The sequence below is a fragment of the Photinus pyralis genome, unplaced genomic scaffold (assembly GCF_008802855.1).
Source record: "Photinus pyralis isolate 1611_PpyrPB1 unplaced genomic scaffold, Ppyr1.3 Ppyr1.4_LG1, whole genome shotgun sequence".
NCBI lineage: Eukaryota > Metazoa > Arthropoda > Insecta > Coleoptera > Lampyridae > Photinus > Photinus pyralis.
The window spans coordinates 10,037,660-10,063,633 of NW_022170249.1; the positions used below are offsets into that span (position 1 = coordinate 10,037,660).

Sequence of the window (25,974 nt, forward strand, 5' to 3'; positions counted from 1 at the left end):
GCGAATTATTCCGGAATCGAATCGAAATCTCTTTTTTATACACTACTTTCTCCCTTTGCATTAATCATCATTAGTTTAGTGGTTAATTTGGTTTACAAATAGTTCGCGCTGATAAGTAAAGGGGTAGTTTAGTTTGCACGCGAATAATTATACAAATATTTTAACTAGTCATCCGTATTTTAGACGCGCTGTACGTTTAAATCAGATAGTTTTAAATGGACGGTTAAAAGAAGGGTTTTTCAGTTTCAGTTGAATTTACCTAGACCATCATTATTTGGAAGCCAGGGGTTTATTTTTTTTAGCTAGCTCTCGCTGTATACAGTGCACGTCTTATTACTCGATCTCGGTCCTACTGTAAGCTGTGTTGCTTAACCGTAGGGGCTGGTGATCACAGGACGCTATTTTGACTCAAGGTTCCATAGGTGCATGCAAAAAAAATATTTTAAATTGGCTTTATTATAGTCGCCCTTCACATCGGTTACCGGATCACAAAAATGTGCACCTTTGATAGGACACGCAAATACTATGACTATAAAAACAATCGTTTTCAATTGATCATCAAATCTGAAGAACTTTTGAAAAATAAGCTCAAGTTAAGTTTGATAATTAATTTTTTCACTCCGTTGCGTATACGTAAGATCCTTATATAACTTTTAGAGGACCGTTTGACAATAATTTTTCATTTGACACCTTACGAGACTTATGGGACTTTTGTCCTACAATTTAGACGAATAGAATATAGAAGAATGTGCCAAACAAAATATTTTTTTGCCATCTAAACATTTTCTTAAATCTGTGACCCTGATCAAACATCAATTATTGGGAGAAATATTTGTTATAACATCGTAACACAACGGAAGGTGCTATAACGCGCAAGCTTAGAATGCAGGGCACTATAAAATACCATGTGCAATTTAAAATCAACACACGCCGCTGATCGGCCAGCTAGCTCTGTTAGCCAAATAGTTAACAGCGTAGAGAGATATACTCTTACTCAGGGTAGTAGGTAAGTGAATTAAAAACTTTGACAACATCATAAAAGGTTCCAAGTAAATCTCCACCACTAATACTTACTGGTGCTTCGATTCAAGTCTTTCGGGCGCCACCTAATTCCGCTACCAATTTTATCTGCAGCCACCGGAATTAGGAAAGGTAGCTTCAGAGTAAAAAGAATCAACAATTGATCCACAAGAAAAATTATTGTTTATTAAGCAAAGAGTATGCAAGATACAAAAAAAAATGAAATCTTCCCATGAACTATTAACACAAAAATTAACCCACCAACAACCCCTGAAGTTATGTGACATCTCGTACCGCTAAGCAACGACAAGTATAATTAATAGAAATTAAAATTGAAATGATGTACTATAATCGGTAGCTTGAAGTGTTGAAGTTAATCGTAGTAACGAGCTCTTTACCTTACAAGTGATTACTTCTCTAGAGTAATTCTTATTGATAGTTAAACAGTCCTAAAGATCAAGCATACTAATTATACGTAAAAATTTCCACTTACATATGTGGGTCAAATAAACTGTTCATAGATATTTAGGTCTTAACAAAAGAAAAAAAGTGAAAGGTACGTTACTGCTAACGATAAATGGTGTCGGCAATTCCAAAGGTTCCTGGTGTAACCAAAAATAACTCCTAAGGAGGTAACAAAGCTTGTGCTCCAGGTATATTTCTCTCACGATCTACGTTCGGCTGCCCTTTAAGATCTTAATGATTCAGCGGGATGTTTTACAGCACACTCATCTGCAGTAGGCCGATTATTTCCCCGGATTCAGCTGAATATAAACCCCCTTGCAAAGACTCTAAAAAGTAACCTAGTTACGACTACGTTATAACCCCCAATAATGCTAACCTCTTATTCAGAGAGTACACAAATGAAAAGAACTGGATACGTCCCAAATGTCTTCAAAATTTACTATATGGTCGGTATTTGTTCCCGATTTGGAATGCTTGAGTGTTCCGTAATAAAAGTCCATTTCGGAAAAAATTGTAACCGAACGTCCAAAAACAAATTGTCGGCACAACGGGTAATCGATTGGTTAAAGATGCTTCCGCTAAGTATTAAATCAATTCGACCATTGGAAAATATATCAAGTAGTCAAATTCGGGAATTTAGCACGACCGATTCTATTGCAGGTTGCTGGAAGACGCCACAGGTTTCGAAATTTTTACCCAAGCCAAAGCTACGGATAGTATTTGATATTGATACATGACCATATAAGGTAATTTAATTGTTAACATAAAAAAAGCAAAACAAGCTAAATGCCCTCTAACGACAAGAAGACAAGTTAAATTGGAGAGGCAAACACAGAAATGGAAAAGTAGCTAGAAATTGGTCGCATTCAATGACGAGAAAATTTAGAAAATATACAGGTGGAAATTGAAATATGGACAGAAATGTTAATATTATTTTAAAACTGTTACAGTGCTTTACAATAGCTTTTTATTGACAATTTTAATGGTAAGAATGTATTTTATTAAATGATGCTACTCATAATAAGTAAAAACAGTATCTAAATATTACATTACCTGTTGAAAACTATTGGTTTCAATTTGAAGCTCATTCTACCCATGAGAAACGATCGATGTAGAATTTTTTCGACATTTGAAAGTGCAAAAAGCTAAGAATTGGAAAAATCAACTTTTTGCGGTTTGACCATTAGTTTAAAAACACCCTGTAGAAGGCCGATCAAAATTTAAGTCATTCTCATGGAGCATCAAGTCAGTATTGTTGATTTTTTTAAGTCAACAGAGTCATAGGTACAGGGCCCAAGAGAAAAGCAGTCAAACGTAAAAATTTGGAAGAATCTTGAATAATTTGAAAACTGTTGATGCTGAGTATAGGGAAATGTTGGATCAAACGACGTAGATTTTTATGTAGCTTTTGAAAATGCAATAAAATACAAGGTGGTCTATTTAAAATAAGAAAGTTGCTAGCTACATCCAGTACAGCCGGAAGTGAAACGATCATAGCATTTTCTTTATAAAGATCATGATAAACTAGGCCAGTTGCAAATTTTCAAATTTAAATTATTAATGAGAGCCTGAACACTTTTAGGTAACGATTTGCGTGAAGCAGCCTATACAGTGTGATTGATTTTGCGTGTCCAAGCGTATATTTCTATTACTATTGGAGAAAAAACTGTAAGAAACAAAAATAGGTACTCTACTTTCATGTTCTGGTAAAGCTACATATTCAAAAAAACAAGTGATAAAAAACAAAAGAGCGTCAGAAAACAACTTAATTTTTTTAAATAGGCGGTAACTTTTTTCTGTAATATGCTTAAAGTGCTTGAAATTTTCTTGATGATAATTACCTTCCAAATTAAAGCTACCGTAATGTATTTAGAACGTATCGCAGTAGCTGTGGAATTTAAGCAAAAACATAAAATCTACAACAGGAAACGAAGAAAACAAATGAAAAGCAGTTACAGAAATAACTATTATAAATTAAATTACAAATTTAAATACATTGCACTTGCTTCCTATGTATTATCATTACATCTAACTAAAACCCTGAAGATCTTTCATCATCTGTGTCATTATTGTTTGTTGCATTGTGGTTCTTATAAATTATATTGTTCATTAAATAAAAAAAGTGAAAAACGCTCTTTTGTTTTTGTTTAAATTTCCACACCTACGCGATTGTGTGGTATTTGATATCATTTTAAAGAGAATTCCAAGCCCTTTAAGAATATTGCAGAAAAAAGTAACGTTTCTATTTAGAAAAATTATTTTGTTTTTATATCACTTGTTTTGTTAATATGTAGCTTTATCCGAATTGGAAATGCTCCGTTTACGTACTATAGAAGGTTTGTGATAATTTTTTCCACGAGTTTCCACGATAAAATGCATTTGAAAACCAAGGTTCAATTTCGCTGTTTTTAACGGGCCCTGTTTTCTACCTTTGACTGCAAGTTAGTACTGGTAGCAACTGTCAATTGGCACCCACTTGCAGTGAAATGTGGGAAATAAGCGTAAATGGCTACTTAAAAATGGCGATTAGGGCAAATTTGAAATTAAAAATAGTGAATGCTAGTTAGCACCGAATTGAGCTTTTTTGCTACATTTGCAAGTCTTACAAATTGACAAATTGCATTTAACACCAACTTGTAGTTAAATGCAGCAAAAAAGCTTGATTGCTGGTAAATAGTAACAAGTAGGATAAATCTAATTAAAAGTAGCCTTATCGTTGTTTAAAAGTAAAAGCAGATAAAGTGCCCATTAAAAGTAGCAACTACTGCAAACTTTCAGTTAGAAGTAAAAAAACTAGGACAAACTTCTAGTTAAAAGTAGCATATAGAATTAAATGTCAGAAATTAAAAAAGAAAGTACTGTTAACAGGGGTTTATTTAAAGTAGGTACCTAGCAAATTTGTCAAGCAGCAAGGAATATAGTTTTAAATTAAAATTAATTTTTGGGCGATCCTTTCGCAAGAAAAAAAATTGTTTCGCAACTTTTTTATTCAATTAAGAATACAGCTTGTTGCAAGTTTACTGGCAGCGTCCGTCAAATTTTAGACGAAACTAATCACCGTGCAAAATGAATTTTTTCGTAATTAGAAAAGAGTTCGTGTTTTGAGTGTACTTCGGTAATGATAAAAGTTTACAAGCGTCCGTGCTGGGTATGCATAAATTATTAGAGCAAGATTGATGAAGGGAGCGAGAAGAGTCGCTGTAGTGCGCGATTCTAAAAGAGACGAAAAATTACCGGCTAATCAATATGGCCGCTAAGACGGCGACATTTCATTAAAACTGATTGCAAGGCGACAAGAGTTTGCGACATTTACTATTTCGTTTTTGTACTTTGTCGGTTTTATATTTCATATCCCGCCGTAGTCGTGTATTTATGTCTTTATGTCGAAAGCTTAAATCGGTCGCTGTAGCGGTGTCTGTGACTACGAATTCCCTAGGGACCTATCCCCTCGGGCCGGAAGACCACAGTCCAGCAAACAAACTGCTCAGTTGATCCTCTTTGTGGAAGTATTTTACATAAAATGTGACCAGCAGCTTTTGGCAACGTCATGCTCCCTGTCGGACAACCACTTTAGTATAAGTTCAAACGTATTTGTCGTTATCGACTATCAGATCAATACTCGCAATGCCGGATTACTTGGTCCTATTATTTGTTTAATAATTTCTTTCTTTTCTTTTTCAGTTGATTTACTTCAAATGCTTGAATTTAACGTCACCGTCACGTTTCCCGCTGCGCCTCTGCTTACAGTCATTTTGGCATTAGTCGGTAAGTACTAGTTTATGAATAATTTACAATTATCTAGTTGGTTCAATCCGATTTTGCAATTAGTAGCGAAACTTGTCATCATGTGAAGGTGTTTCGTAAAATCGCACCATAGACAAGAGCTAAGTAAGTATTTTGGGTATTTGAAATATATTATACTTGTTGAAAGAATATATACAAATTCTAAATACAAAAAATATTATATAATAACCATATTATATGAATAAAAATGTATCTGCGTGAGTGATAGATCCAATATATAAGAGAAATGATCATACGTTTATGTATGAACTGTCATTAAGAATTCCATACAGAAAATAAACATATTGAGAGTGATATCCCCGAAAAAAAAACTATTATACAAATTCTATATTAGGTAATATGTTTCTAAGGGAGCTCAAAAAGTTTGTTGCTAGTCTGGATTTTGAAGGCGATCAAATACATTTGCTGTGAACCATTTTTCAAAATGTGTGAAAATGTTCGTGTTTAATTTTATACAATTCTGGCGGTCTCGAAATACACAAATGATCGAACTATTGATCCAGCAGTCTGTTAGTTTAGATAATGGGAAATGTATAACGACAAAAAAGATAATTGATGACATTTTAAGGTGATATTTTAATATTTGAGCCTCGATTTGAGCTAAAAGGGATAGGTGAAGGCATTTTTCGCATGCAAATGCATAACTTGAACGGCCATATCTCACTTAATTTTTGGTCTGCAGAAACATAATTTTCGGTCAAAAACAAAAAAGGACATCTCTTGAGATATTTTGAAAATGTCATTTTCACGTTAAACTCATTTTTTTTAAGACTAAGCATTCTAAACCATTAAACTTCAGAAGTGGAAGCTGCTAGATAGCAATTATTCCAATGGCGGGTTTTGTTAACGGAGGGTCGAGCTATTCTGAACCAAAATTTAATCAGTTAGTCACTTGACCATTCTCTACCTATTACGTTCACTTTGAGTAAACACAACAAAATTACCTTTAGATAAGCACATGGTAACCTCAGGCAAAGTAGAGATGGGTCGGGGTGATTAAGGGGTTCTCCTACACCAGCCAAAACGAAGAAAAAAGAAATGTAGCAAAACCGGATAGGCCCCACTTAGTCTTTAGTAAATTTCAAAAGAGAAGAGATAATATTTACCTGAAGGAAAAATAAGGAAGACTAAGAGATCCTTAGTTCTGGTCTTTATAATAAGGAGCGCGGTACTTAAATATAGCGATAGCAATGTCTGACGTTTGACACTCGGGTGCTCGAATACTACAAACTGCAATTAACACTTAATGAGGAAACCATAACTCAATTTACGTTAACTAAACAATAGCAAAATTCTTACTCGACAACGAGCTGTCGTTTACAAGCGGGTAAAGATAAAATAAAAATTTCATTTAAATAATTAAACTTACTATTCAAAAGCAATTAACTAAATATCGGTAAACAGACTAATATGAAACGAATGAATCTTCGCAACAACAAATTAACGTAGACAAAATCGAAATCTCGGAAGATGTATCTTTCGTAACGGCAAAAGGGTACGTAGCAATTTACAACAGCAATAATCTCCAAAAGGTTTGCAATACTTCCAGTTAAAATTCAGGAACAAATACGTCTCCAAATGTAAATAATTTGTAGGTAGGCCACTGGGACAATCACGGATGGCGCAGATCGTAAGGCTGGTAAAGTATATCCACTAAAAGCATTTCAATTAAGCAATAGTGTTAAACACAAGAAATCCTCCGGTCAGATAAAATCCTTAAACGGGTATGCAAAAAGGTTGAGTAAAAATCAAATGGCGCGTTAACTCTTTACAGTAACGATCGAAGCAAGAATCAATTTTGTAGTAGTGCGCACGCAGAACGAAAAGAAGATCAAGAGGAGAGGACAAAATAAAGAAAATTACATTCGGGTGACCTCTAACGGCATAATAACGAACTATGAAATAATTCTACCAACAAAACTAATTTACATTTAAATAAAGGGATTTACAGAGCTTTTCATCGTAATACTGTCTTAACACTTCTCAATGTGAGAGACTGGTTGACCTCGATCAACTTCTGAAAATTCCAAAAATTTATCACACAAATTTTGATTCACATCTGAAATAAATCTTGGGCGCGAATTGACACGAACAAGACTATCTGGATCGCGCAATGGATTCGAATAAGCACACAATTTGATTGGCAATGACCGAAACACATGAAACAATGGGGGTTTACAGTATAGTTGAATTCCGCAGTTCTAATTTAATAAGCGTGTACCTGAAACCTAAATCATTTTTTTGGACAGTAAAAGTTTATTTAAAAATAGAGGCTGATTAGCAAAAAAAATAATGAACATGTGGGGTTTTAAAGGTTTATTCAAAACGATATGATTGTGGCGGGCTCTGTGACGTAATAAGCCCGACCAATCAGCTCCTAGAACCATTCAGACGACATAACGACTTGGCAATATTGCAGGAGAATGGCATTTATAACTTGCGTCATCTGTCACAGGCACTTGTCACTTTCGTGATAGATGCAGTTAAACATCCCTCTCAAAACGTCAAATGTGACAAACGTCAGACCCTCGCGTAAGGTTGCCAGCTCTGTTCTACGTGATTGGTTGTAGGTTTGTGACGTATTTAGTCTGAAGCGTTTCAAATTGAGGACACACGGGTCTTTTTATTTTTAATGTACTTTGTGGATCAGAAATAAAAAATGAAGGCGGGATGACCCCATTAAAAAAAATACGGGGTTGGGTTGGTAGAGCAGCCTTGGCTGAAACCTCGCCCACTCAAAAATAAAGGCAACTAAGAACATAAAAAATATATAAACGTTTTGGAAGGGTCCCTGGTTCGAATCCGGGTTCGGGCATGGATATATAATTTTTTATTTTAGTTTGCCTTTATTTTTGGGTGGGCGGGGTTTCAGCCAAGGTTGCTCTACCAACCCAACCCACTATACATTTACAAATATCTATGCCCGAACCCGGATTCGAACCAGGGACCCTTAGCACCACAGTTCAGCTTTAACTGAACTGCGCCACACGGGCCGGCTTTAAATAAACGCATCTTTCACCATCAAATATACTCCTTACAACGGACTTGATAACGCCAGCTTTGAAAGAACGCGTTGCACGTCCCCACTTACGCCGGAAAAAGGCGCAGTTCTTCCAAATACCGTATCTCTTAACAGCGATAAGAACACGTACGTTAAATAAATTTCGTCTGATAAGATTCTTTATCGCAAACGACCAGATCTCTACATTTTAACACGTTTTACAATTAAATACACAAATCTAAATAAACATTTTACAAAAGCGACCAAATTTAAACAAGAAAATAATACGCAGTTACATTGAGACAAATCCAAATACAATAATTCAACGCTTATTTCGTAAATAATCTACCAGATTCATTTATATAAATTAAAACATTGTTATATACAGGGTGTCCCGTAATTATATTTAGTCGTAAAAAACAGTTGTTTTGTTTTTTTGATCCCATGATGTGGAAAGTTGTGCTAGTTGACAACGTTGCAGTATCTGCGCCATTTAAACATCCAGTACAAAACTTCTACTTTGACCGTAAAATAAGAGATTTTTTGACACTCGGATTCAAATATATATTTGGAGATGGTAGAATGGATTAAGAACGCATGCTCGCGAAAGCTTTGTGTTCAGGCCTTCCACAATTTTCGTAAAATTCTGAAGAACGTTAGCACCTTCTGGTACAGAAACACTGCTACTTTTTAAAAAATTTCTGCCAGGTGATTAGTCATTTAGTAATCGCAGCAACAGATTGCGGTTAACTCAATTAAGTTACTAATCTAATGAGTTTCGAAGTTCATTTGAACTGTGATGTTCGCTTCATTGACTGTTAATAATCAAATCCTCTAGTTTAAATTGCTTCGCCGAGAATGCTTTAATCGCCTCTAGAAGTACATTACTGTAGAAATTGAGATAGATTAAATATCACTTTACTATTGCGCGAAATAAAAAGAAATATATAAGCGAAATAAATATGCCGTAAAGTGTTCTGATTCAAAAGCGACCAGAGAATTAGCAACTAGTAGTTGGCATAAGGCCAAGGCGGCGCCGTCGACGCCAAAAGTTTCTACTTGTTGATCGACCGGATCGCTCGACGCCTGTTGCTCTACGTCTACCAGTTGCTTTTCCTGTATTAACTTGTTGCTGTTGAAAATACAGTTCATTTCCAGATTATTGGTAATAAAAGTGGTTTCCTAATTTTACGACTAGTTTAATAAACACATTTCTGAAACAACTGCAAACGGTTATGTAACTGTAATTAAATTTTTACATTTTATGAAGCCATTAGGGACGGAAGTAAAGAGAAACTATTTCTCGTAATAACATTCGTTTGAAACGCTTACAGTCAATTCGATCTTTGATTTTTATTTATGTACAGGCCATCTTTCGATTATAATATGGAGACTAGCGAAATTGGATTTTCTCTGGACTAAAACCGTAACAAGGAAAAATCCCAGATTGGGATTGAGATTCAGAAATAATTCTGAGGACACGCACGTAGGTAGTTAATTTTTGACGGAAAACATAGTGTGGTAATGTACTGCCTAATATAACACCCACCTTTTCATAGACTCACTTCTTACGTTGTGTATTGTACGATTTTGAGTTAAAATATTATTCGTTTATTAGGTATTTTCAAGTAGCACAGAGGCAAATTAAAGACATGATAGGAAATAATTAGGTTTATTCCTTAATTAGCATTTTGGAGATTAACCCCTTTTCAATTACAATCCACTCTAAACATTTAACAATAAATGCATCAAGGAAGGGACCAATTTAACACAAAATTACTATACAGTTTTGAATATACAGGGTCTCTTAAATTGAGTAGGATAGCATGAGTATCATTTTTTTTTTTTAGTTTGGTTTGAGTGCCTCGACAACCATAGGCCATTGGCACATGTTATAAGTAATTAATTTAGAACAGTAAGTGATATATACAAAACACAAAAATTAACAGAAAAGGAAAATTGAGGAAAAATTTACATTTTACATTAGACTATATTGTAACGGAAATGCTCCAGACATGACGTCGCCTTTGGCGCTCTGGAATTTTCTACGCGCGCGATAGTGGGATTTGTGTAGGAATATTCGAGAATGTACGCGGATGTTCGGGACTTACATTGCTTGCGTGTATAAATGGTTGCGGACCGAACATCGCAGCAGTTTTACTACCGAACGAGATCGAGCGCGGAAATATAAATTGCGAAGTGTGTGTGATATAAATAATCGATATAAATTGTACGGTTTTTATAGTGTTTTAGTTTTGTTTAATAAATATTGATATAAATCGAACCCGAATTTTATAAATCACGTTACAATATGTAATTATACAGATTAGCATCTTTAAGGAAATTGATAACGTTCTGGAAACTATTTGTTAGAACTTCTCTAAGCTCTGGTTTTAGGTCGTGCCGTTTTCTAATGTCCACGTATTCTGGGCAGTCTATAAGGATGTGCTTTACTGTCAGGACTGTGTTGCAATGCTCACATGCGGGTGGATCTTTAGCTTCCATTAGATGGCCATGTGTTAATCTGGTGTGCCCCATCCGTAACCTGCGAATTATCATGGTGTCCCTTCTGCTCATATTAGGTAGGTCATAACTGGGCACGTCGGGTCTTATACTTGAAAGTTTCGTCTTTGCTTGACTCCAAATATTCTGCCAGTTTGTAACTACTTTTTCCTTGAAAAGATTTTTGAGGTCATTCTTAAGCTGTATCTTTTCTCTTGGTAGATTGAGTGTAAAGGTCTCTTTCGCAGCTTGATCCGCTTTTTCGTTGCCTCTGATTCCAACATGGGATGGTGTCCATACAATGGTTATATTTATATTTCTGGCATGAAGGATACTGCATTCATCTTGAATACGCTCAGCTAGCGGATTTTCTGTATATACATTCTCTACAGACTGGATTGATGCTAGGGAGTCTGTGCATATGATGACCTTCTGGCTTTTATCCTTGAGTGTTTTGATGGCCATGAGAATTCCATAGAGTTCCCCAGTATGTATACTGCAAAAACTTGGAAGTCTATACCTCGCGATAGTCGTCTTTTCTGTGGTGACTGAGCAGCTAACATCTTCATCTACTTTGGACCCATCAGTATATAGGATACGGTCCGAGTTTAAGTGACTTATCAGATTGAGGAAGTTTAAGTACTGAATTAGGAATTTCTGCCTTTTTATATTTGCATAGATCGGTATTGATGAAGGGAAGATTTCTGGTCCATGGGGGTGTAACTGTTTCTTGAACTATTGTTTTTGATAGGTCAATGTCTTCTTGAAGATCCTGCACAATTTTTGAGATTGAGTAGGGGCGTCTAAGATTAGCAGGATGGGTTGTGCGAGTGATGTTAAAGATATCGTTTACAGGGTTTGTAGGATTGGCAGATGTTCTAGCTGTTATTTTTATACTTACAGATTCGGTTAAATTAGCAAAGTTGTGTAGTTTTTTATGATGATGTTGGATATTTCGATGCGATATTTTAAAAAAAGAGAGCTATCGTTTCCATTAAAAGTTGCAACATTCGATGGGATAAATTCAATGGACGCAGACAAAAAATTTTTAAATGGTGGTTTTCGAGATATTGACATCTACTTCCTTATTTCAAATGGACGCCATATTGGATTTTTAAGTCACTCGATAGAGAAAAAAAAGTCACAAAACCAACTTTGTATTTCATTTGGGAATAAACCTTGCATTTCTGCCTTGAAGTTTACAATGTATTTCTTATGGCAATAATTACATGGCTGATTATGATTGAAACCAAATTCGTTCGTTTATTGTCTCGTATAGTCACCATCGACACGGCCATGGAATTATTGCCATAAGAAATACATTGTAAACTTCGAGGCTGTGCGGACAATGGCAAATAGAGTAAACTTACGGTTTATCGGTTTATATCGGAGCCAAAGATCCAAGAAAGTAGGAATAGGATCGCGATTTTCGTTTGGTGTAGAAAAGGTTAGAAAGTAAAACTAAATTGTTATTAATAAGAAAAAAATATCTCTAGATAATTGAAGACACGAAACGTAATTTGTTACTAAACTCAACATAAATTACTTCGCTACTACGGAGGAGGCAAAATAAATAAAGCAAAGAAACTTAAAAACCCTCTAACCGAAATGACACGGTTTGACTTTGGCTTCTGCTTCGGCGCCAATAATAACATTTAAGAGCCAAACACACATAGGACGTTAACATCGGGAATCGGATCTAGGATGGTCTGAGCGGAATCAGGGTAACATCTCCCTTATGTCGTAGCCTCATGCAATTTGCGCAGGAGGGTACCTGTTGGAGTTTCGGGCAGGCCTTGCTGTGATGACTACCTGCGCAGTAACCACATTGAAGTTCACTACGGCAGTACGAAGGGTTATGGCCGAATTTTTGGCACCTAAAACACCGCACGATCCAGATATGATCTTGTATACGCCAGGTTTTTATGGTTTTATGATCCAGACATTGTAAATAGTAATGTTTATGAAATAAAAGTACATGTAGTATTCCATAGTTTACTTTGTCAACAAAAGTGGCATTTATAAACTTAAAAACTCTACTCTGGCATATGTGCACAACTCTTGTGCAGATAAAGTGTATTTTTTAAAAACTGAAATAGCTTAGTAAGTAATTGGGTAAAAAAGTAGCAGCATTCTATATTTACCCCTTTGTAAGTACCTATCTCCGACAGTCCAGTTTTTAGATATTGACACTTAAGGCCCTCGTACCCATCTGTGCACAATCGCGCATACTTGACCAGTCAACTTGCCACATTTATCAAATAGGGGTTGCGTTGACATTTTACTTTTTCATTATTAAGAATCACCATCAAATAACGTTTTTACATTCCTGGCAAATGACTAGATGTGCCTACATTTTAACACGCAATTTCACGTTTTACACAAATCGCACAAATCTAAATAAAGAATGCGCAATTACAAAAATTCTAAATGGAAAAATAAAACTACAGAAATACAAACTCAAATGAAATAAACCAACTCTGTGCTTATTCGAAAATAATCCCCCCGATTTACTTTAATAGATTGAAATGGTTTTCATATATAGGATGTTTTGTCATTATTTTCAGTGTTGAGGGGTTGCTATGTATAGATTAAATGTGAATCTCGAGATTGTATATAATTAGGGTCTAATGCCCAGTTGCACCAACAAAATTGCCTTGCTTAAAGTTAAGTCGAACTTAAAATCTATGGCAACGATTGTTAAAACAATCATGTTACTCAGCAACAGTCAAACGTGCTACACGTAGTAGCTGGATTAACGAGGGCATCAGAGGATCTTCTCAGGTCCAGGTCCCCATATACCACCCTGTGCAATCTCTTCCACCGAGAATAGTATTCTCCCATGCATTAAAAAGATAAGGAAGACTTTACACAACACCGTACCAGAACCACTTACTACAGGCATGAGTACTGGCCCTAAGCCCGACGTACCACCTGCGAGTTAGGAGTACTTAACTGCCTACTCGCATTCCACTGGCATAGCCTTCAACATCCCTAAGTAATTAATTAAAATTAATTTCAGTTTAGTTCGTGTTGGACGAGTGATTGTGTCATAACTTTTTAATTCAACTATTAAAGAAGCTTATGATTCAAATTAAATTGTATAATCAAGTATAATAGGGTTGTGTAAATGTGTAATAAATGAGGCGTATTATTGGCATTTTTTGAAAGGTCCAGTAGAGGAAAATCTATTATCATGGATAGCAGTTTATTTTTTAGCGCATTTCTACAAAAATAAAAATAAAAATGCGCTAAAAATGGCCACTTTGTCTGTCCGCTCGTTCGTTGAGACGCTACTAGTTGTTTATCTTAAGAGATATAGTTCTACTTTTTTCGCTATTTGGTTCGTTATGGTGTTGAGGCTTGCATCAAGGAAGGAATTTTTCTTGCGTTTATTGCTAAAAAAGTTATTGGTAAAAAAAACATAAAACCGTTTTTTACATGTTCCATAATTTTACACTTTTGCCGTTTATTAACCATCCTAGAGATCGTTTATAATTTTGTATTGCTGTCTGTCGTCTGTCTGTTGGTCTGTCTGTCTGTTGCTCTGTCCGTCTGTTCCTTTGTGTGCCTGTCCCTCTATCTGTCCGTGTGAATGATATAACTTTGCTTAAGGAGATGTCCGATCGCTTTTACATCTCCGTTAGTTATGAACTGAATTGCATAAAATTCAGTATGGGCATAGCTTCAGCCATATAATACGCAATGCCAAAAGTTGTGTCGAATCGATTCAAAATTCACAGTGCCCCGACCATTTAGAAACCGAATTGCAAACTTTTTTATTTATAAAAGTATTTAAATGAAATTTGATACATAGGCACTTTGAATAAATGAAAATCTAACGCCAGTTTCAAAATTTGGTTTTGCGCATGCGCAGTGCCAACTTTTTTATTTATGAAAGCATTTAAACGCAAATTGATACATATGCGCTTGGAATAAAGGAAAATCTAACGTTAGTTTCAAAATTTAGGTTTGGGCATGCGCAGTGCCAACTTTCTTATTTAGGAAAACTGAAATTAAAGTAGCACGTTAAAAATGGATTGCACATATGCAACGCTTATCTTTCATATCTGTGGCCGGATTTTTACGATTTTAACAGAAGTTGCATCTTACAAATGGGAAATGAATGCAAGTGGAAATGCGCTTTTTGTAAATCGATTTTAATTTTTAACGTAAGGCGTCTTGTACCGGGTGATTCATTAGAACTGATGACAGTTTGAATTTCCCGCAAAACAAAAATTTTTAAAGGTTGGTAATAATAGATTATCATTTGCCTAATTCCAGTGGTGTATGTACAATCACTCTCCAAGGAGTAATAATTTATTTTTATAATCGTTGTTATTAAATCAATCACAATAATTACGTCGATTCTCATAATCAAGAGCGTGGCAGTTGCAGTAGAACAGAAACCCGGTACGGGTGTATGTATTCGTAGATCTTTATGCAAAATTCGTTGGCATGTTGCATAAGACACTCCTGTAATTCGAAAATAAAATTAGTAGGTATAATATTCATTCTACGTGTACCACTTACCAGCTTGGGCACTTAACTGACGGATTGATTTTCTGGAACTCGCTTCCATTCTTTGTCTTCGACCACTTCATCGTTTCGTAGTAATGGATAACCTGTTTTTTCTTCTTTGCAAATGCAATTCTTGTTTTCAAATCGATCAACGATTCGTTTCTTATGATTGGCAAATGCTTTATAAGAAATAATAAGATCGGGACACTCTTCCTTCCATAAACTGCTCTCGACAGGACTGGAGGATCCTCAAGAAGGGGATTTTTAACCTACAAATGCACATTAGTCTAATTTAACCGTTATTTAATTACTTACTTTAACAAATTCTTGAATTTACAACGTAGTTTTGGAAAGAACTGTTTGATAATACAGATTGGAAAAGTAAATTAAAAACAACAACAAATTAACGAAATAACGACGGCACTGGTGACTAATAAGAATTAGTAAAATAACTAAAAATATATCATCGCCAATTCTATCCCGTAAAAAACACTAGAATTGTACGCGCGAAATTCAAACTGACATCAGTTCTAATGATTCACCCGGTATAACAATGGTCATCATTCTGTGGTGTATTTTGAAAAAATAAAAACAGCCGCTAGCGCTAGGTTGTACTCGTTGCAATAAAAATCAAAGTCGACGCGACATGAATCGTTATAATAAGAAAGATGTGGTTTTATGATATCTAACGCAAATGATACATAAACAATTCCGAACATAAACAAAACTTATTTAATTACAAACTTGAATAAAATTTTAACGGCGAAACGAATACGACCTCATGCTCTTTATAAAGGGAATATATCCAGAGATTTAATTTAGTTTCTATAAATATTTGAAGAACGGCTAATTAAATATGTAATAAGTGTTGCAGAATTATTATTTACCTAACAATAAATTTAGATAGTTAAATATTTTTAAAGCATTTCTTTGTTAACTATATTCTTTACTTCACTTTAAAGTGGGCTTTTTATTATTTGCCCACGTCTTTTTACGATACTTTTTAGCCATCAACGATTTCCTTCACAGTTATATAAGTACGCACGTCGCGTAGAATACGATAAGACTAAGTACTGAATTTGAAACGCTTTTATTATAAATTTTCGAAATACTCCTTCCGGATATAGACGTGAGCAACGACTGTAGAGGCTTCCGTATAGGTAATTTCTAATTGATCACAATACAGGGTGCTTGTTGCAACACAGTGTGAATGTACACTTAATTACTTATAAAGCGAGAATTAATCCTTCATTGGTAAGGTGACTTTAAAGCTTTCCTTCCGCGAAATACTGATACACCCCACGTTGGGCACCGAAATAAACATTATAGTGTTAGTATTTGCTCCACGTTGGACGCCAAGTGAATAATGTGAAACGTCCCATGCCGATTATGCCAATTTTGGAAACTTAACAAGTAGATCTTTTTTCACTTGCATATCACGTTGGAGGGGATCTGCTCCATGGAACAGTCCACGCACTCTGCTTTTCACGCGGACAGGTCCTCCAGTTTAGTCCTTTTTAAAGGGAGACTTTTTCGTTTACGTGTACATTCGCGCGACTTGTGACTTTTCCTAAGGCACGCTGAAACTTCCTTGTCGCCTATCCATGCTTGGAGCCGTGTATCGGATGGGGGTGTCATCCGCGTACGTGGTAAATATACCGCCTACGGGTTGGGGTACGTCGATGCTGTACCAATAAAAGCGTATTGACATGGTATCTGAATATGAATTTTTGAATTACTGTGTACATAGAGGGGGGAGAGAAGGAGAGAGGGAGAGGGAATAATTTTGAAGGATTCAAAACTGTGACCCTAATTTTTTATTGGTTTATCGGAATCGTCCGCTCGTAATTTTTCGAGTTCTAAATACGACGTGTAACAGCCGCTGGTTTTCCCGAACAAGTTTATTGCCGTTTAACGTTCATGATAATCCTTTCGTCATTACTTCCATCAACACGTATGATTAAGTTATTCCTTCACCACTAATGAATTTCCGTACACGTTTAACACGGTTTTATGACACTTAGCAACTCGGTTAACTAGATATCTTTTTGGTTTAAGTTAAATCGGACCGAAATTGATTTGTTTCAGGTACTTCACAGTGTCCACTCGCGTAAAAGTAACACTTAAAAATGCCTGATAACATTTTTACTCCGGATCGCTTACATGACGTTTCCGTAGTTAAAAACCGAATGCCCTAATAGTTGTTCCTGGACTAATCCCTACCTCTCTTTTTTTAATTCTGTAGCACGCAGAAAATGGTGCTAATTAGTTAAGGCGGCAATCTTTAATTATGAACGAATCGGAATCGTTTCTATACCTCAATTTTAAATGCGTATATAGGGCGTCCAACAAAAACCCACGGTCGTTTAATATTTCCAATTCAGCGCCTTACACGAAATCCGCATGAAATCATTCTGCATCATCCTGATTTATCTGTTTTGGGCACTAAGATTGTATTATCGCTTGTCAGACTGTCGCCTGTAATTTTCCCACGCCATTAACCGGTCATGACGCACACGGAAACCAGTGACTCAAAAACACAGATGGCCAATTTTATTAACCGCGATCTATTTGCCTTTAACGCGAGCCGTGTATAACGCGGTTTTATTTGCCGCTTCAATCGTTTCGAAATGAGGTCACTGATCGTTCGTCAAAATTTACCTTTTCAATTCAAATCCATTCTCCTTTTTTCGTTTTTTCGTTATTATTATTTTAGTTGAAGATAATACAACAATTGCAGTTCGGCGCGTTAACAAAAAGGAATTGTCTTTATCGCGATTTTAATATCCACAAAGGATGCGTCACGTATATTTCCGCACAGTGATCCACAAACTTAATTAACTATGGCCCTACTTTATTCCGACCTCTGGACGCTGGATAATTGTCCCGCGATTTACGGTGTTTGCGCAAACGATTACGTTGAAAACGATCGTGATTATATTGATTTTAAATCCGCCACGAATCCACTAACTTTTTGCGAAAAACGAAACATAATGAATATCCTCACACTATTACGGTTAAGATTAAGCTCAAAATGTGATTATGATTGGCGTTCTTGCGGTCGAAGTTGAGCGGCAATTCTCATCTCGGTCGTATTTACGTAAGCTCGGCTGCACTGCAATCAAAACGGAACCCAACTACCTCGACCAACGTGCCCTAATCACCAATAGTAAACCTGCATTCCGGCATTGCGGCTGGGTATGAACGGAACTCAATTCTAAAGACCAAAGACATCGCGACAACAGCGCACGTTTTCCCCAATCGCTTATCGCTTGCTTATCACTAGGCTTACTTTAGTTCACTTTCCGTATAAAGCGGTACAGTTGTAAATTTCGTTATATTGAAATGAAATGCGAAATTGAAAAATAATTTGGTAACAACAGTTAAAATACAAAAAATTGAGGAAGATTGCGGGATTCGTTATAATCATCTAATTATTTTAAGAGTAAGTAAGGAGCGGATTTCACCCCCTCGGACCGTCGCTAAATGAATGGGTACTAAAGATCAATCTTAAACGTGGGAATTTTGACCCTTCTTTTGTTGAATGTTAAATTAATTTTTTTTAAGTTTTATCTATCAGACGGTCAATAAATGAATGTCAATTTTTTGGGTAGTACTGAAGATGAATCTTACGTGGCATTTTGAAACTTTTTTTCGTGGGCGTTAAACGAGTTTCTTTGTACGTAATTTTGTTTTCAAATTGATGTTCCCATTACGAAACCGGTTTCAATATTTTAAATCATTAGGTTCTAAATAAAATCAGATTAACTAACGATTAAAGATGGCCGAATGAACTAATTAGCAACATTTTGTGGGTAGTTTTATCATATTGGAAAAAGTAGGGATATTTTGTGATTAGCGTTCGAGCGGGCAGCTATTCTGACAATAAAGTTTTAGTTTAAACGAATTTCCATTTCCTTGAATCAGAGATATAGGGTGATTCAGTTTTTTCCAAGGTTGGACGACTCGGGAGTAGTTTTAAACGCCGTGTAAATAAAGTAATGTGTATTTTTATACAGGGTGACACTTTTAAAACTTTCAATGGGCGATATCGTTTTTTATATTAGAGGTATCACAAAATGGCCAAAACCGTTTCGGTAGAATCGAGGGGGAACCAAAATGGTCATATAAAGAAGGAACCAACTTCAACCTCGTACCCCCCGCCACCCCCATGCCTAAATTTTGAATTGTGACGTATCACTTGTGATACATCATTGGAAAGCTCTTAAAAAATGCTTTTCAGAAATACCATACACTGGTACATTTAAACTGCCCATTCACAATTTATTACACTAAAATTTGAACTCCGCAAATAAACAACTTTTATTTAATAAAATGTTCAAAATGTTCACCGTTTTGTTCTAAACAATACCACAAACGGTTTTCAAATTCATTTCTAACATTTTTAAACACTTCCCTGGAAAGTGAACGGCACTCCCTGACTATCCGGTAGCGAAGATCATTTATGGAAGCTGGTTCAGTTTTGTACACAACCGATTTTAAATGACCCCAAAGAAAGAAATCCAATGGTGTCAGATCTGGAGATCGTGCTGGCCATTCTATAGGACCTCTTCGTCCTATCCACTGTCCCGGAAATTTCTCATCTAAAAATTCACGAACAGCCATAGAGTAATGAGGAGGAGCCCCATCTTGTTGAAAATGTATGAAATCTTCAATCAAATTCATGTTTCCGTCAATTGGATTTATTTGATTCTCTATTTCATGAGTGATGAGAGGCTCGACGGTATTTTGTAGCATGTTTAGGTAAGTATCTCCAGTTAAATTTCCTTCGATAAACAGAGGACCAATAATGCTATCACCTAAGATACCTGCCCAGGTTAATTTTTTGGGGCCGTTGAGTATGCCCCTCGCGAAAAAGATGAGAATTTTTATCGTCCCAATACCGGCAGTTATGTTTGTTCACATTTCCATTTACAAAGAATGTACATTCATCACTAAAACAAATGTTTTTCACCAGTTCCGGATTATTTTGAATATTCTCGGTCATTATTTCACAAAATTGGATTCTTCGATCGGAGTCGTCTTCGGTTAGTTCCTGTACAATCTGCATCTTATAAGGGTAGAATTTGTGCACCTTAAGAGTTCGTCGTACAGTTTCTCGCGAAAGTCCGGTCATAGTCGCTGCTTTTCGAATAGATGATGTTGGGTTTGCACCAAAATGACCTAAAACTTCAATCTGAGTAGCTTCATCCATTATTCTTGGTCCGTCTCTTTTCTTATTTTCCACTGACCCAGTTTCTTCAAATTTAGTCACTAACATTGCAACATAAGTGTGACTGACACGTCGTTCTGGGTGTCGGGCAAAAAGCTGGTGTTCTAAATGCAGATCGCGCTTCAGAACCATAGATGAAAATAATTTCAACTCTTTCGGCTAACGTGTACACCATTATGAAATCTTTAGTTAAATTCAAAATTTGTAATTTTCTTGCCAAGAAATACTAAAAACGAGACTAAAATAATAATAACCGATCAACAAATAGAGCAATAGAAAATTATTATTTATTAAAAATTGCTGTCATTGTTTTTCCAAAGCATCACTAGATCTAAGAAATTTTTTTTTATTTCAAACACTGACAAATTCATCAAATACTCAAATTACTCATTTTTATTACATAAATTGTGAATGGGCAGTTTAAATGTACCAGTGTATGGTATTTCTGAAAAGCATTTTTTAAGAGCTTTCCAATGATGCCTCACAAGTGATACGTCACAATTCAAAATTTAGGCATGGGGGTGGCGGGGGGTACGAGGTTGAAGTTGGTTCCTTCTTTTGGGCATTTTGTGATACCTCTAATATAAAAAACGATATCGCCCATTGAAAGTTTTAAAAGTGTCACCCTGTATTTATATACAATACGGATTCTGCCCTTAAAGAAGTTTGACGAGTGATATGATCTTCATCCTATCGCACCGGTGGGAGACGCCTACACAAGAAAATACTCGAGCGCGTCAGATATTGATAGTCTATATCCCCCATGTGTTTCTGATATTGGAGCTATGTTAATCTGCCGGTGTGCATGGTGGGGGAGGCTGTACGGAAATCTAGAAAACTATTGAAGTGAGTCATTTTTGATTGTTTCGGACTTGAATTTAAAATTTTAATATTACCACTTATTAACATCTTCAATCTTCAAATGAGTATAACGTTTGTTTGAAAAGTGATTTTAAAAAACTGTTTGTTCGTTAACTCATCAATTATGTACACAACAAATTGCGTGGAATTCTCTCCATTTTCGTTGTCCGGCCAAGAATAGCAATGGAACTTTTTTTCGAATTTTCAAAAACTAATTCCAAATTCGTCATTTTCATGTTCAAAAACCCCCCAGATACCAACTTTCGTCGAAATCAGAATTTTTTTCGCACCCCCAAGTAGGGGTGCGCCCTTTCGTGGTAGGAATTTTGAAAAAACGAAAACCTATTTAAAGGCGTACCACCCATCTTTGTAACTCTTACGGTTGCTGGGAAAAAAATTAAAGAAGAAATCCAAATTTCACTACTTCTTTGGGGGTGGTTCCCAAACGACACACGTTGGACCCTCGATTTATTCGGAAAAGTGCTTGTCTTGATCCCCTCTACCACCCAATTTTTTTTACATGCGGTCATGTAACACCCTGTATATATCGGGAAAACTACGATGTAGATATGTATAATCTATCTATACAAGTAACTGGACTACCAATTAAAAACTTTAGTTGGGTAAATCCTCAGGAAAATATATTAAAATCTCATAATGAGACTATTTATAATTATTAATTAGGCATCTTTCAGTGGCCTTTTACCTCAAATAATTATATGTTGTAGTACATAGAATGCAAAATCTCAAGATAAACGTTAAGCCTACCCATCACACTTAGCTTTGGAACCGGAAATGCGAAGTAGTCAATTCGAAGAGGTATTCGTTTAAATTCGGATTAGATAACTGGAGAAATAACTGAAAGCAAGTTACGAAATTCTTTAAATCAGGGGTGAAGCAAACAAAACCTATGAAAATATGAAATGCGAAAACAATTTGATCTGATTCATTCCATGCATTCCTAATGCATGTCAAGTCAAATACATAAAATAATTTGTTCGAGTTTACTTTCATCACTAATACATAAGTAAATTCTCTACGTACATGAAAATAAAGTAAAACGTCAAAAAGTTAGACATCTGATATATAATTTGCCAACATTTTAAGATTTTCGTTCGAGACTGATACATATTCATACTTTATCACGAGATACAAATTCACTTTGGGCCATAAATACGATGTACCTGCTCCGCTTTTGCATAAAATTACGGCAATCATATAATCTAATTGTCCAATTCTTCCAGAACCTAATTTCCCCCTCTCTCTAACGTTACTTTTATTTATAAAGAGCTAATAAAAGCAAAATTTAAGAGAACTGCCTTGTTTAAGGGATGAAGATAGAGCGAGACATTTAATACCCGTGGCAGAATGCTCACAGTCGTTTGCTCGCAAGCTTGTTTGACTTTTCACCGGTTGCTGTCCAATGAGAAAACTAATTATCTCTTGTCATGCACTTGAGCCTTTCCTTCATTCGTTCCTCGAGTTCGTTATTCCATCATGAAATGCTTTTTAGTGGGATTGTCGCCTCTTTTTATGTAACTGATACTACAAAATTAGTTAACTGTATTAAAATATAACACAAGAGTAGGAATTATAGAGTATTTTTCATTTGATATAATTCGTTATGTCTTTTTCGTCGTAATTAAATTTGCATTTATTACACTTTTTCCCATTTCGAAATTAGGAGGAGGACATGCAAATAAAATTAGCGTTTTTAGGTGACTAGGTATCCATATCCTTTCACTGTGTGTCAGACAATTATTGCAGTAATCCACAAATTAACATCGGGCGAGTTGTAAATGTTTCCTCATTTTTTCATGAAAATAAAAATTACTTTGCACTTCGGTTTGACGCTGAGTGCAGTTTTTAATTTGAAATTCTAGCCTTGCGGATTATTCGAGTTTACTCCAACGGTCTGTTCGTTCGCCTTCTTATTTTTTCCCAATCGTTATTTGGGATTATTGTGTTTCATTTAATTAAATCTTAAATTTGGGATTACAGACGTGTCGTGAACTTTTTAGATCTGGGCGAGGCTTTGAATAAAAAAAAAACAAGACCTTAATACCTAATTAACTGTGTGTAAATAAGCTGAAATCGATTTCGGTGTTATTTTTCATCAACTTCATCCAACTCGGAGGGAACTCGAAATCCAGTTATTTGTATCCTCAGGATATCTGATTGATAAAGCAGCCGACTTTTCGATTTTAACAGAAGTCATTTGAACTAGAAAATGCGGTTAGTGAACGATATTGTTTCTTTGTGCCCCAAAATGAAAATACGAAAGCTATTTGATATTCATGATATAAAGTGGCAAAATGAGATAAAATTAAAAATACATTCACACAGTGGCAGTCTGATCATGAAACTAGAGGCAGAAGAAATTGTTGAAGTCTCATGGGGAATAAAATCCTTTTTAGAGGAGGTAATGCAGTTTGCGGCCCTGCTATGCTGACATCTTCAACTTCTTTCAATCCAAAACATGTGTCACATTATTCTCTCTATAATGTAATTACATGCTAATAAATAGTCGCACTGTGCCTCCTCTCGCTCTCTCACAAATCAATGCCCAAAGAGCAGCGATGCTATTGCGAGACACGCTCAGTTACAATTTAAATAGTGGATTATTTAAAAAGAACAATTCCGCTTTTGTTCCCCCCTCTTTTCTTTGTTGACAGACGCTGTGACAATTAAAAAATTGTACGAGATAAAATTTACAAAGAGCTAAAAGGGACGTTTCATTACTCCGTGAAATGATTCAACAAAGGTGTTCTATAATTATGAAAAATTGATGGTATACGAGGGTATATCATCTACCTATATTTACTTTCTTTATAGTTTAAATATAGGTTAACTAGTCCTTTTTGTAATGTGTTTGTATTAATCAGTGAATATGTCAGGGGCAGCTGAGAGATGCTCAGGACAATAGATACAATTCTTTAAAACGCCAATTAATTAATTTTCTCTAATATAAAATTACGTAGCAACTCTTTTTTCTAATGACAACCAACTATTTCATAAATAATAGCTTTTCCACTAGATAACCCCTCCCCTTTGGTTTTGAAACCATATTTCAAAACCCAAAATAGTTCATGTCGATACTACCCTGCTTCCACATTTCCTGGAAGCTCAAGCTTACAAAGTTTCCCAACTAGGCGACGGTATAGTCCACTAGAACCTTGAACGTTCACTACCCTTACCTATCTTTTCCAGGGAACACTTACACTACCCTCCCTAAAGATTTGTTACGTCGATCACACAACAAACTATGAGTTCATTGCAAGTGATTTGATGTGATGCACTACAAATCTCCATGATCATCCGATGCGTAAGAGGGCGACTGTTAACAGAGTGCTCCACTTCCACCATTACGGTTTTCAGTCCTTCCTCCTTTGGAGCCACTTTATGAAGAACCAAAGTGCTCTTTTCACGGTTTCAACAAGCCGTTCCCAGCTGTCAGCCTTGTGGGGACTGACTGGAGCAATAAATGACTATTAGATCTTTCCATAGTCCCAGTACGAGAGATTTTGTCCTTATCCAACTCAAGAAGAGTTTTCTTGAAGTTTGTCTCTTCAACGCTATTGTAAGGGTCGAGTGATCCCGAGCGGTCGCGTACGTCACTTCCATCTTCGTTGTTTATCACCGATGGCTAATCTTTCATGGCGCCTTGATGACTTTTGACTGGAATCTCCTTTTCGTCTTCCAAAGTTAATACTCAGTAGGGAATGACTCCATTTGAACACCAAACAACGTTCCTGAGGTTCAAACTATGGATTCCTTTCATCCCGTGTCTGTTCCCATATCTCATCATCAAACCCATTGCCCTCGAGCATCGAACTTTGAGAACCTACTGATGTTACGTTGAACGGAAGAACTTGACCTCTCCATGGCCACTTCCTTTTTCAACTTAATCTATATGTTCCTTTAACTACCTCTATTCTCCATGTTACAAAAACTCTTCTAGACTCGTAAGTAAAATCACTTGGCATCCCATCTCGCGTTTGTAACGGAATGTTACAAATTTACTCCTTCACTTACTTCTTCTGGTTAATTAAACTGGGGGTGATTCTTATTGTGTAATTATATTAATATACTTCGGCTGCTCGTCGGCTAATAATCCTCTTCTTGCCTCAAGGACAAGGGATAAAGGGTAAATAAGAGTCAATACTCTTTAAAATTTGAGATGGTTCTTATTTTTCTTAAAATATCGCCTTTTCTATCAGAGAACACATTTTAGTAAATGGGGTGGAGGCTCCGTCTTCGTTCACGATGCGGATAAGCCCATCTAACACCATGCACCACAACGGTGGAGACAACACTCCACCCTACGGACATCCTCCTTCTCGTAACGGCCCTAAATTCCGTTTCTGCAACGCTAAACCAAACACTGGCTCCGAAAGAAATGCCCCGCCGATTTTCCAAAAATTAATGACACAGCTCCTGACAGGATTTCGTATTACTCTACCTAAACGATATCGTTCTCTAATCCGACGATTGGGAGCACCACACCCGCCACTTGCGCCTAACAATTTGGAATTGTCGCTATTGAACTAAAACAGAGCGACTGTAG

General features: G+C 36.0%; 1 protein-coding gene across 1 annotated transcript in view; it reads left to right on the forward strand.

Moving 5' to 3' along the window:
• Positions 1-25,974, forward strand: part of LOC116175634 (membralin) — an 80,760-nt gene that overhangs the window by 11,456 nt on the left and 43,330 nt on the right. Inside the window, exon 5 of the mRNA XM_031493861.1 lies at positions 5,167-5,250. Coding sequence (XP_031349721.1) covers positions 5,167-5,250 — 84 coding nt within the window. The remainder of the gene's footprint in view (positions 1-5,166; positions 5,251-25,974) is intronic.